General features: G+C 37.4%; 1 protein-coding gene across 2 annotated transcripts in view; it reads left to right on the plus strand.

The window, feature by feature from the left end:
* MDGA2 (MAM domain containing glycosylphosphatidylinositol anchor 2) overlaps positions 1–13,332 on the plus strand; it is a 241,464-nt gene that overhangs the window by 203,550 nt on the left and 24,582 nt on the right. For both annotated transcript variants that reach the window (XM_075192161.1, XM_075192162.1), the window contains exons 9-10: positions 2,973–3,150; positions 4,416–4,436. In XM_075192161.1, the coding sequence (XP_075048262.1) occupies positions 2,973–3,150; positions 4,416–4,436 (199 nt within the window). The remainder of the gene's footprint in view (positions 1–2,972; positions 3,151–4,415; positions 4,437–13,332) is intronic.

Genomic DNA, 13,332 nt, shown 5'->3' on the forward strand with positions numbered 1-13,332 from the left:
TATTAGATGTTTTACAGATAAACCTATGGACCTGCCCCACAACGGAATATCATTGTAGCTACTGGTCTTATTTTATGCATTGATTGTTGCAATTAATATTATTTTTATTGATCAATGAAATAGCAAAGTATTCTTCATATCTAATCCCTATTTACAGACTAACAGACCTGTAAAATATATGCATGGTGGCTTAGTGGTTAGCACTTCTGCCGCATAGCGCTGGGGTCATGAGTTCAATTACCAACCATGGCCTTATCTGTGAGGAGTTTGTATGTTCTCCTCATGTTTGCATGGGTTTCCTCCTGGTGCTCCGGTTTCCTCCCACACTCCAAAAAAAACCATACTGGTAGGTTAATTGGCTGCTATTAAATTGCCCTTAGTCTCTCTCGGTCTGTGTGTGTGTCTATATTAGACAATTTAGACTGTAAGCTCCAATGGGGCAGGGACTGATGTGAGTGAGTTCTCTGTACAGCGCTGCGGAATTAGTGGCACTATATAAATAGATGATGATGATGACGATGATGATTACTATATTCGCAGCTTGCAGCGCAAACTGCTACCTCTGTGCATCCTATCACCTTAGCTGCTTTCAAAACCAGTTGAGTGTTTGGCAGTGTTCCGTTTCCCTGTGCCATCCTGTGTCCTTTTAATATACCATATATGATCGCAGCACTGCATAGTGCAAACACATATAGCTTATTAGAACTTGATGATATCATATATAAAATGATAATATTATGGGCAGGCAGACAAAAAGGGTTTATCTCACCACAGGACTGCCAGGTGACTGAACACTTTCAGTTGCTTTGTCTAATTGAAGAGATCTCCCAGTGATTAAACATATTTATAAATGCAACTGCTAAAAAATGTTTTAGATAATCTACAGCACAGTAGAATTACACTTAGTTATTAATACCGTAATAATAACTTCCGTGCAGACAAAAGGCTCACTGGAAAATTGAAATGTTGGTCATCATCCAAAAAAATGATTGTATTCTCTTTGCAATAAGTTCTTGTGAACCTACGTCTATTATTTGGCTTTTAAAAGCTTCAGAAATTAAATTTCAGCTTCCAGTTAATATATGTACATCTTGCGGGAATAATAATTAGGGCTCTACTCTTTCATGATCTATTATGAGATATCCATTAATGTTCAATATAATGTAATGCAGGATGCATTCAAAAAAACAAAACTTAATTTATCATGACAAAGGGGGACAAATGAGGAAAAGTTAGAATGCACTTATATTACAATAGACATTTGTAGCATGGTGCAATCTCTAAACACAATTGTGAATCATTTGTGTTTCATTAAAGCTTCATAAACAACATTCGTGAGGTAATACCAATATTCATGAGACACTGGTTATTGAGTTGATAGGCTGTATGAATATTGGCTCCTCCCATAAAATGGCTGCCTGAGGCGCCAGATGTCCTTTAAAGCAAACTGCTGTATATAAGTCGTGTTCAGAGACTAAGGTCAGTGCCTTATTGGAACTTTCTGAAATCGACATATATTTGCTACAGGAATCTGGAGCATTCATAGGGGGGTATTCAATTGTTAGCGAGATTTCTTTTTTCCCCACCGTGTTAAAAAAAAAAAAAATCTCCCACGGGTTTTTGCCGGCAATAGCGACCGTTTTGAGTTAGCGCAGCGGGAAAACTTGTGCAATTCAATTGAAAAAGAGAGAACGCTGCCCCCCGCGCGTTAAAAGTTGTGCTTGCGAGATTTTAGGGGAGTGAAGGGGAGTTTTAACACTGTCATGTATAACACAAAAAAAGGTTTTGCATACATTTCCATACATTAGATTGCATTACACATTGATACACATTGAAAATATCTACATTACAGTACTTTCTTTTGCATTTTTTTTATTGAACTATTTTTTACCACACAATCATCTATACCATGTCAAAACACATTACTACATTCATATTTGTACCAAAAACATGCATAAATATAATTAATTAGTAATTTTATTTTTTTTTTATGTTTTTTTTTATTTCAATATTTTTTTTACAAGAAAATCAACTTACACAAGTTAGTGATAAACAAAAGTTTGAGTTTTTTTCAACATTATTACATGATTTCAAATACTTTTCAGAGGTTTTTTATTTTTTACACACCCCAAAGAGGTGCGAGATAAAACAGCATGTTTGCCTGTTTTACCCGCTGCGTTGAAAAACAATTGAATAGCTTTGAACGCGGCTGCCTCTCGCACACCCTATACTTTCAATAGACCTTCTACTGGAGCGCGATAGGACCGTTTCATGAAAAAAGCGTAGCGTTAAAAATGGAATTGAACTGGAATTGGACCTAGCAGAAACGATCATTTGATTCAGTTTGCATTATATCTGTTAGCGCTGAAAATACAGAAACCCTACTGGAGTCTCAGGGCTCCTGGTAAAAAAAAAAATGGCAAAGAAAAAGTGAAATGATAATCATATTGCTGCTGCCAGTCCTGCTCTACCTCAAATATGTGTGTGATTGTGTATATACTAATTACATAAAAGACAGCACAGGAAAAGTGTATTTTTGTGATTTTGTTATTTTTTTTGCCCTCTAATGTTCAAAAATTAGAGAGATTCAATCCAATATGCTACAAAATTAACGTTCCGTCTCTTCTGAGTAAAAACAACAATATAATATTGTTTTGCATATGCAACATAAAAAAAAGATTCATATCATCAAGGCGCCAAATACCTCTGGTTATGAAGGAATTAAAATGTAGCTACAGCTTTACAATAAATTAAACTATAATATATTTTACTAAATGGTAGTACATAACAGCTTTGCAAGATGGTATAATTGTGACCCACTCAACACGGCAAAGAGACACAACCTACACACTAAGAACACTTGCCCTATATGATACCAAGATAACTGTGCCCCTGCCTAAAGACTTGCACATTTCTGATTTATTGTACGTGAATTGTTATTCATAAAAGTGATTCCTTTCTCTCCATAACAGGCAGGCCAACCGCGCTGGTGGGAAACAGAGATTTCTGTCGACGATAAAATAAAAAAAGGAGAATTAATTACAAACAATTTGACCAAACTTGTCAAGCCGGAACCCTATGAAATCCGTCTCACTCCAATCAACAAATTCGGAGAGGGGGACTCAGCTTTTCGAATTATCAAGTATAGCGGTAAGTGGAGAGAAATGGATAGCGTTGATGATGATTGTGGTTTGTGGCACGGTGGTCGTCTCTTCTCTATCACTTTGTATTCTTAGCAGAGCTGCGTATGTGAAACATAAAAGTTAAGATCCATTGGGTGTATTTAGGGGGTCGGTGATAGAGGGCCTGATTCATTACGGAAAGTTAAGCAAAAAATTGAGTTTTTTTACTCAAGTTTTCTGAATAAAACTAGGTTGCAATGCAAGGGGTGCAAATTAGTTTATTATTTTGCACATAAGGAAAATACTGGCCGTTTAATACTGGCTGTTTTTTCATGTAGCACACAAATACTTGATAGCTTATTTGAACACTGAAAAAAGTTGATCTAGGACATGCTATAAATCAACTATAAATCTGCCATCACATTTTAAATTTACCTCCCCCTGCAATGCAACATGGTTTTGCCTTACTTCCTTTTGCTTAACGTTCCTTAATTGGAAAGTATACTCTACTCATTAGATAATATTGTCACACACACACGTCACGCAGGCTCAGGTGAGTGCTGATCATGACAGTTGTTTTTTTAATTTAAGATAAAAAAAATGTTTTATGCATTCTGATGTAAATGTTTATTCTATGTGCATATGCAGCAGTCTGTTCTTTGTGTCTACGTATGACAAGTACTGTTCAGAACAGAGCGCACCTCCACACTGATTCAAACGAAAGCGTATCTTGAGATACCCTTGGATTTGAATACGGGCAGAACTGTGCACAAGTTGAATGCTCTTGCGTGCCCATTTGCTGATATCATCAGCAATATCACCATGTGCATTGCCAAAATAAGAAATATTAAACCCTATCAAGAGCCAATTTAAATGATCTCACTATGGAACACGCAGTTCACAAACCATGAGCAACTGGTCATCTAAGAAGCCGAGAGTCTAGAGACCAAATTGCCAAACCTGGTTACTGTGTGTGGCCAACAGGATGTTCAGTCTGTACAATCCCATTACCTTCGATATCTTCAAGTCTGATAAATTGAAACATTTAAATATATAGTGTACTATAGATTGCTATATAAGACAATTATTTTAAACCTACTATTCCCAGAAGAAGAGACATAACCTAAAAGTTTGCAATCTAAACTGTTTGAGCCATAAAATTCTATTTCTTGTCAATCTTGTAAGAGGCTGCACAACTAACGATTTTTAAAGACATTTAATGATAAAACATGGTATAGTGTGTATAAAAATATTTGGGCCGATGTAGTAATCCATTTTTATCTTTCTTTGCAGCTCCAATTAATCCACATTTACGTAAGTATCAAAGAAGCTATGACCATGCAGAATGAATGTTATTTTAAAATGTTGCTTCTGTGCATAGAATCTTTTACATGGAAATGTGTCACATGCTGTGAATTTGACGGTCGTTAAGGCTGTTTTCAACCTAATTGACCACAAATTGTCGCATGTACGGATCCAACAAGTTTGCCAATCCCGATCATCATTTGATTGTGGTCCATTAGATATCAGTCAGGATGGAAGATAAATCCAGTCGGACAATAACTTTATGTGGTCATGTATGGAGCACTAATGGTAACCCAATAGCCAGGTTTGGCCAAGCACAGCTACGGTCAATTCCGACAGAGATCTGTCAGTTCGGTAGTCAGATCTGCCCATGCGATGGAAATTTAAGGCACAGCCTAGGTAAAAAATTGGATTTTTATTGAAATACAATTTAACACGTTGATGTAATTAAATGTAACTAAACAAAGTGATGTTTTGCAGAAAAAAACAAACATATTTTTTATTCTATTAGGTGTTTTGTTCCATTGCTCCCATACTTTGCTTTGCTATTATGTGTCCTGTAGGTTTAGACATAGGTCACGGGGCCTATTTAAAACGATTCACAAATTTGCCCTGTTAGGAATCATCTAACATTGCAGCAATGACAGATGACTTAATTGAGCAATTTACTATTAAAGTCATGTCGGAACCGTGATCCATCCCGGCGATGACTCTGTAATAATGAAAACTGCGAGTTCATATAATGCACAAGCTCAACCGATGGTCAATTCTGTTAAATAACGCAGTGGAGAGTCAGAAGCCTGCTGGAGAATAACCAAATATTCTTCTCCTGACATGCTCCCCCATAGGATTGAATGGCTATCGGGGACAAGCTCTGCAAAGATGAGCTTAATAAATTTGCCCAGACCGCAGTCCCCATTGTGCAGTACTTTGATATCTCTGATATCTCCAGCGTTTGGCTTTTGTTAAATGACATAGCTAAAAATACTGAGCCATGTGAAAAAAGCCATTTCCGCATGGTTTAAGGCTTGATAAATAGGCCCCTAAATCTCTTCAATGACAGAGGCAACAGTGACACCTGCAGTTTATTTAAAAAATAATTCAATCCCCGTAACTTTTTTTTTTTTGTCAATTTCGATTGACGGAAGAAGATTAAATTGCAATCCTAACTGATGACTAATGTCCTCTTAAAAGTGTCTGTCTTTATCTCACTGTAAGATATAACACTTATGTACACAGCGCTTTAATCAGTAGTCAGGCATTGTATGCCCTGACCAGACCAATAGCACCGTTATAGTCATGGGAATACTATGTGTTACAATTAGAGATGGTCACAGATCCCCGTGTTTTGGTTTTGGTTTTGTATCTGGATTACCTTCAGGTTTTGGTTTTGGCAAAACCACCCTTGCTTGTTTTGGTTTTGTTTGGTTTTGTTTTGCTATTTTTGAAAAAAATACAATTTTTTTGGTCTAAAATAACCTAATTTAGTGCTCCACCTTTTTCTTGGATAAGTAAGGTAATAGTAAAGCTAATAAATTATCAAAAAAAACAGTTTAATTCCTGGTAGGCCGTCATTAATTCTACACACAAACCAGATTGTCTTCCTCTCCATCTATGCCTTTTGGCAATGCAGCCATCGTCTTTAGGTGTATATTACACCCTACACTTATAGTTAAATATATAAAGAAATGGACAAAGGCATTTTGGTTTCTGTCTCTCTGGGCCCCCCTCCACTTGTAGAAAATAGTAAAAAATTCAGCCGTTATAGACTGTACAATATAAATTGAAATGGACAAAGCCAGTTTGGTTTTTGTCTCTATAGGCCCCCCTCCACTTGTAGAAAATAGTAAAAAATTCAGCCGTTATAGACTGTACAATATAAATTGAAATGGACAAAGCCAGTTTGGGGTCAGTCTGTGTATGACACCCTACCCTTATAGAGAAATTGCCAAAACAGCAGCCTTTTGGCAGCCAGAAAAATTATTGTTTCACACTGGGGAATATGGGACACCCCAAAGCACTTGTAGTGCAAAATATTGAAAAAAAAAAAGCCTCCTCTAACAATTGCTAATAGAATTGCTAGCAGAATTTCAATAAAAATTGAAAGAATAAAGTATACAATTATTGCTCTATCCCTGCGCTAATACAGTCTGTGACCTAACCCTGCTCTCTCCCTCTGTCAAATGGTGATGGATTGCTGTGTAGGCGGGTATTTATGCATTTCAAATATCGTGAGAACCGAGCCCCGAGATCCGACTACGTCACAATGACGTTTTGCCTCAATTTCGATTCTGAATGGACGGGAGAGTACCGAGCCTGCTCGGCTCGGTACTCGGATAGGCGAAGTTTGGGTGGGTTCGGATCTCGGGGAACAGAGCCCGTCCATCTCTAGTTACAATGGAAGTATATACAATTGCCTCTAGAAAAGATATACTTACATATGTTTAGTTAGTCCCCCATATCAACCTGTTTCTGCTGTCAAGTGTCAGTCAACTTGGTGTTGGAGTCTAGCTCCTCCCATCACGGCATATGAGGTTTCCTTTATTTCTATCAGTTGTTGAGAAAAAATTCATATCAAATACTGAATTCAGTCTTGAAATTATGGGTCGTATGTGTGCATTTAATGTGTGGCATACTTGCCTACTTTCACCATCTGCCCTCTAGGGGCTGTGGTGTTGGGCATCGTGCCATTTTGTCGCAATTTGCAGCTCCATTGCTCCCAGAGGGGGAAATGATGATAAGTAAGTCACACATTCATAGCATCTATACGGCTATGGTGCTTTTATGTAACTGATGTTATATTTAGCTTTACTTTAGTATAATAGTTGTGGTACACACATGGCAAATCTATTGGCTTCTACTGTTGGCATCACAAAAATACAGCGGTGGCAGCCATTTTGAATTAACAATTCCCTAGGAACAAGTAACATCTGTGAGTCTTGAGGCCGTGAAGTGAACTCACAGGCTACATTCTCATAAATAAAGGTTCAGCTCACAAAATGGCTGCCACTTCTACTGTTTACAAGCAATGGGTACGCCTTAAACTGCACCAATAAGCTAAATGTAGACAATATACGACAGAATGACTTACAGTTTCATTTTGACTTATTTTTGAGAAATTGTGAATGTGGAGGCAACCAGGATATGTAAGATATATTCTGTCCAAAACTTATAGTGTGAGAACAAAAGTTCACACGTTGACCTTTATGGCTACTTTATGAATTTCTTTACTTAAAAATTTTTTTTTATCACTCTGTCTTCCATATAAAGTTCACTTCTCTTTCATTACTCTGCTGGTGAACTTAGCTAAGCCCTTAACTCTGTCAGATTTCTATTCTTCCTGAATTTTTTTTTAATGATCCCTGTAAGGCTTATCTAATAACTCGGTGCATGTACTACAAATGTGCTGTAACCATAGAAACCACTCTGAGCTTTCATTTCATAAGTCTAAATAGCACTAGATGGACCAAAGAAAGTTTGTTTTGGATTACAGAACATTGGCACCACCTATATGTATTATTTTATTTAGCGCCACAAAAGTTGCACCTCATTTGTGCTTGAGAACAAAAGTCAAAGAGGATTTCCACTTTCAGATTGCGTGACAAAATGTTTTCCTGCTCGCTTCTTTTTCTGAGTTTTTCAGTCACGTTTTTCTATCATTCAGCACAGCTGATTATTTTCATGTGTGACATGACAAACATCTGCCACCTGGAGACAGTTGTGTCTACTCAGAGAGCATGGTGGGACTGACTATATAAATATATGGTTGAAAAACACAGACTAGAGTTCGGTGTGAAACTGTAAAATTTTCTTCATCACGCATTTCACTGTTGTGCGCATTTTGTCAAAGTACTTTTATTGAAAATAATTGTGGTCATTTAGCAACCGTTCTATTGTTGTCTATAAAATATATCTCATTTTACCACATCATAGAAAACAATATGGAAAAAAAACACATTCAATCATAATTGTAGAGATATAAAGCTTTTTAATCATAAAAAAATGAAATTTTGACAGCAAATAAACTTCTTTAACAATTGTGTACAAATGTATGTATAAGTTGGCACAATTAGCACATTAATGTTGAGGTAACTCATAGCAGCCAATCAGCTGGTAGCTCTCTGTCAATTTACACTAAGCTAAGTTTTGATTGGCTGATTACTCATGTTAGCGTCTGCAGTAGAAACGACAAAAACACATTGATAAAAACAGTCATTGCCAGAAATAGAGCAAAGCGACTTTTTTGCGAGCTGCCCTACATCTATAGCAGGATTTGTGTGCTTTTTTCCTACTTCACAACTCTTGAGGTGGATTATAAGTAGAAATGCTCAGGCTCGGTTCCCCGAGAACCGAACATACCCGAACTTAACAGATCCGAGTCCCGAGCAGCTCGCAGCTCGCGCTCGGCTCGGGACTGTTGCGCGCCCTTGGAATTGAAAACAAGGCAAAACATCATTGTTACTTCATCGGATCTCGGGAGTTTTGGATTCCGTTATAAGATTCAACATAACGGAGGGTGGGAGGCGGGGTGGACCCCCTTTTTTCATTTCTGCCACTGCTGTGTGCCAATGTGTCCTAGATGTGCTAGGAACTGCCGTGTGTTTGTGTCTTTGCTCTGTCGCTTACCATCCAGCCAGGTCGCTGCAGTATTTGTCCGAAACTGTATGAAAATAATATTGTGATCTGTGAGGTGGTCAAAATTAACTGCAAATGACTTGAAATTAGTGTTATTGAGGTTAATAATAATGTAGGAACAAAAAAATGTGCAAAATTATGTGATTTTAGGATATTTTAGGATTTTTTCTAAAAAATCCAAAACCAAAACACATGAGAGTGATTTTGCCAAAACCAAAATCAAAACAGGAAGCTAATCCAGATCCAAGACCAAAACCAGTTCACGGGGGTCAGTGAGCATCTCTAATTATAAGTGGGTATGGCAATGCACTTTATTGATAATACTAAAGTATCATCTGTGCTTAAAATTATCGTAGAAATACGCAGGGGTGTATTTACTAAACTGCAGGTTTATAAAAGTGGAGATGTTGCCTATAGCAACCAATCAGATTCTAGTTATCATTTATTTAGTACATGCTACAAAATGACAGCTAGAATCTGATTGGTTGCTATAGGCAACATCTCCACTTTTTCAAACCTGCCGTTTAGTTAATATACCCCATGGACAGCTATGTCGCCATCTGGCTTGCGGAATTGGTGCCTGTTTGTGCATTTTTTTTTTAGCATCTTTGCATAATATTTACAATAAAACTTGCACATTTATACTCTACAAATTGATTGCAAATTACCTATATATGTCCAGCAATTTTTGAAATCTTCAGTTTCAGTTTTTTCCGTACACTGGTTGCTGTTTATAGAAAAGTCCTTCGTAGTCTTTAAGATGCTTTACCAACACATTATAAAAGAATACATAGAGTAAGAATGAACGAATTAAAAATGAATATATTCTAATAAAAAGCAGAACAAAGTGTACGTTCTCAGAAAACAATTTTTCTTTTCTGCAATTAAAGTCCCCAAATGGACCATATCTATTGGATTCTGGATGCAGAAACAGCAGTGACGTTAGACCACAAATCTGCACACAGATACATCTTAGTACCTGCTCAAAATGCCCTTAAGCGTAAAAAGTCATTATTAGTCTCTCCTTGGTTCACGGTGAACTTCAGATTATTTGCAGTTTATAGGTTCACAAACTAGCTGAGAGACCTTTTGTTTTCCAGGTTTAAAGACAATGATATGATTCATCTATTTTATAGTAAAGCAACAAACATGTGCAATAGCCAAGAGAATTCCTTCATTAAAGACTCCCCCCATAGTCACCTGCTGGAGAGTACAGAGAGTATCACAGACATAATATAACTATGAGCATAAGAATGACCACCCACAAGGCTTCTTCCTCTTTCATCAGAAAATGAATAAATAATAGCACGTATGTGATTAAAATAATTGCATGTTTTCATACCGTACAGAACACACAAGTGTTTATAGTATCACTATAGCATCCAGTCAGGAAAACTGCAGAAATCGAGCTGACCTGCTTGTACAGAATATAAAACATTCCCATTAGCTGCCACAATGTGTGTATTAGTTACCAAGCGATTATTTGCATTATTGATTAGCTTGCTGGTTTCCAGTGGAAAGTTTGAGTCCTTGGAATATTTAACAAAAGTTAAAAATGGACTAGGTACTGCTCATAGGCAGCATATAGTAAAACAATACTACTCACTCGCTATTTGCCCAAACAAAGGGGCTCTTCGGTCAGCTGTGCTCTCTCTGGGGTAGGTTGATCAATCCTTCTAAAAAGGAAAAGTGGAGATGTTGCCCATAGCAGCTTATCAGAGTTTTAGATACCATTTATCTAGTACATTCCAGAAAATGATAGCTGGAATCTGGAAAATACAGTTAGACAAAACTTAAAATCCAACCCACATACACCAGTGATGTCGCTGCTCATAGCCTTGGACACTTAAGAACTCATTTTTTGTCAGTGGTGAAGCTGAAAAGGGAGTCTTTCTTCAAATCACATTCATGTTCAAAATGCTCGAACATTGTCACAATTATATGTCTGTCGCATTCATTAAGCTGCAAAAAATACTTTGCTAATTTAATCTGCTATATTAGCTGATCTTTTATATTGTCAGTCATCATCATCATCTATTTATATAGCGCCACTAATTCTGCAGCATTGTACAGAGAGCTCACTCACATCAGTCCCTGCCCCATTGGAGCTTACAGTCCAAATTCCCTAACACACACACAGACTGAGAGAGACTAAGGTCAATTAACCTACTAGTATGTTTTTGGAGTGTGGGAGGAAACCGGAGCACCCGGAGGAATCCCACGCAAACATGGGAGAACAAACAAACTCCACACAGATAAGGCCATGGTCTGGAATTGAACTCATGACCCCAGTGCTGTGAGGCAGAAGTGCTAACCACTAGGCCACCGTGCTGCCCAAATCATGAACTTGTCACACTCTGGTGTCATTTGAGAGTGTCACCTGGGTTACTTTCTGTGCTGCGGACTCACCCAATATTTCAAAGCAGACATCTCTAACACAACTCATCACTATCGTCTTGTGGACTTTGTAAGGTCTTGGTTTGGGAGGCCGACGTCTTCTAAAGAACACAAAGCACAAGTATTTGTGTGATACAATAGACACCTTTTTAAGGCGGCCTTGTGAATCCACATCCCTTCTTATAAATAACTATGTTTTGAGGGAATCGTGTCAGTAACAAATAATGCTCTGATGTTTTAGAACAGCACCAAAACCCATTACTACCAAACTGAACTAAATGTATGAGGAATCATATTATCATTAACATTACGTTGATAGAAACTATTCTGTGAACGATGCTTTGGTTTTTTATTTATGTCACCTTGGAAGAATCAAAACCACTCAGCACCCGGATATTTCTTGTCCATCGGGCCTTTCTCCTCCATCTGCTTCTCGATTATTAGGCCAAATACTATTTAATATTTATAAAAATCAATTAGCCTAAGTAGAAAATGTAATAAATGGATATACATTTTACCAAAAGAATGATTCTTTAATTTCTTGGATGTAATACTAAGATTAGCCATATAAGTGAGTGAAAGCTAATTTGTCAACGAAAATTTTTCAATTTCAAGCTTTTTACATACACTAAGGGGTATATTTACTAAACTGCAGGTTTGAAAAAGTGGAGATGTTGCCTATAGCAACCAATCAGATTTTAGTTATCATTTATTTAGTACATTCTACAAAATGAAAGCTAGAATCTGATTGGTTGCTATAGGCAACATCTCCACTTTTTCAAATGATAACTAGAATCTGATTGGTTGCCATAGTCAACATCTCCACTTTTTAAAACCTGCAGTTTAGTAAATCTAGTCCTAGGTGTCTATGGGGACAGCGATGTTGCCCTAATTTTTGAGCTCCGAAAATAGGAACTTGATCCGGGTAGCTAACGTCATTACCCGTTATAACTTATCCAGAGAGTATCGTATGAGCTGGATCTTCGGATCCCTCCCTGCAGGCTTTGTACTCTCCCCATCCCAAATCCAGCCATAGAAACCTTTAACTAAAATGATCGCAATTGCGATCACTTTGCTATAGAATATTCGCTAGGACAGACTCTTATCGGAGCCGCTGTCCCAGCTGATCAGTTTTAATAAGTTGCCACGTTAATTAATTTATTATCATTGCGTGAAGAAATGAAAATTAATTTGAGCAATTTATGCTTTTTAATCAATAGACCCTTTAGTGTTATCACTGTGACGGAGCGCTGTGACATAGGGTGAGATGCACATTTGGCGCACATTAGGACAGTACCCTGTAAATGACCGAGTAGCAATGATCTGGATCACATACACTTCAGTTTATTGACATATAATGGAGCGTCACATCATTTCACAATTGTTCTTCAAAGGTGAGCAAAGTGAAAAACAGATCTGAACATCTTTCAGAATCACGATCTTTTTTGGATTGTTTAATTCCACCGGTGCCGAAGGACAACTATCTCAAAACTGAACAACTAGTAGTTGCTTTAATACAGCAAAATAATATTATTTCCAATTTAGCCATTGTTTAACATCTCTAATGGGTAGGAGATAGTAATCGGCTTGCAGAACTGGCTTTAGAATTCTGACTTGGCAGTTTCCTGCTGTTAGAATTTTGAAAACAAAACTGTCCAGTCAGAACTCTAATTTTTTGTAGCAGTTTTTGTAGTAAGCGCTAATTAATTTAATATCTTTTTTCCGTTTGAGATTTGGCATTAAACCATGACCATATTGCAAAAAAAAGTTATTAATTTGTTGTACCAAAGCTGTTATTTGCATGAGTTGCGTAAGCCCTGGGGCAACCCAGTAGACGCAGGATGTGGGTGCCTCCTCAGACTGGAAGTGTGGT

This window comes from Mixophyes fleayi, chromosome 12 (assembly GCF_038048845.1).
Source record: "Mixophyes fleayi isolate aMixFle1 chromosome 12, aMixFle1.hap1, whole genome shotgun sequence".
NCBI lineage: Eukaryota > Metazoa > Chordata > Amphibia > Anura > Limnodynastidae > Mixophyes > Mixophyes fleayi.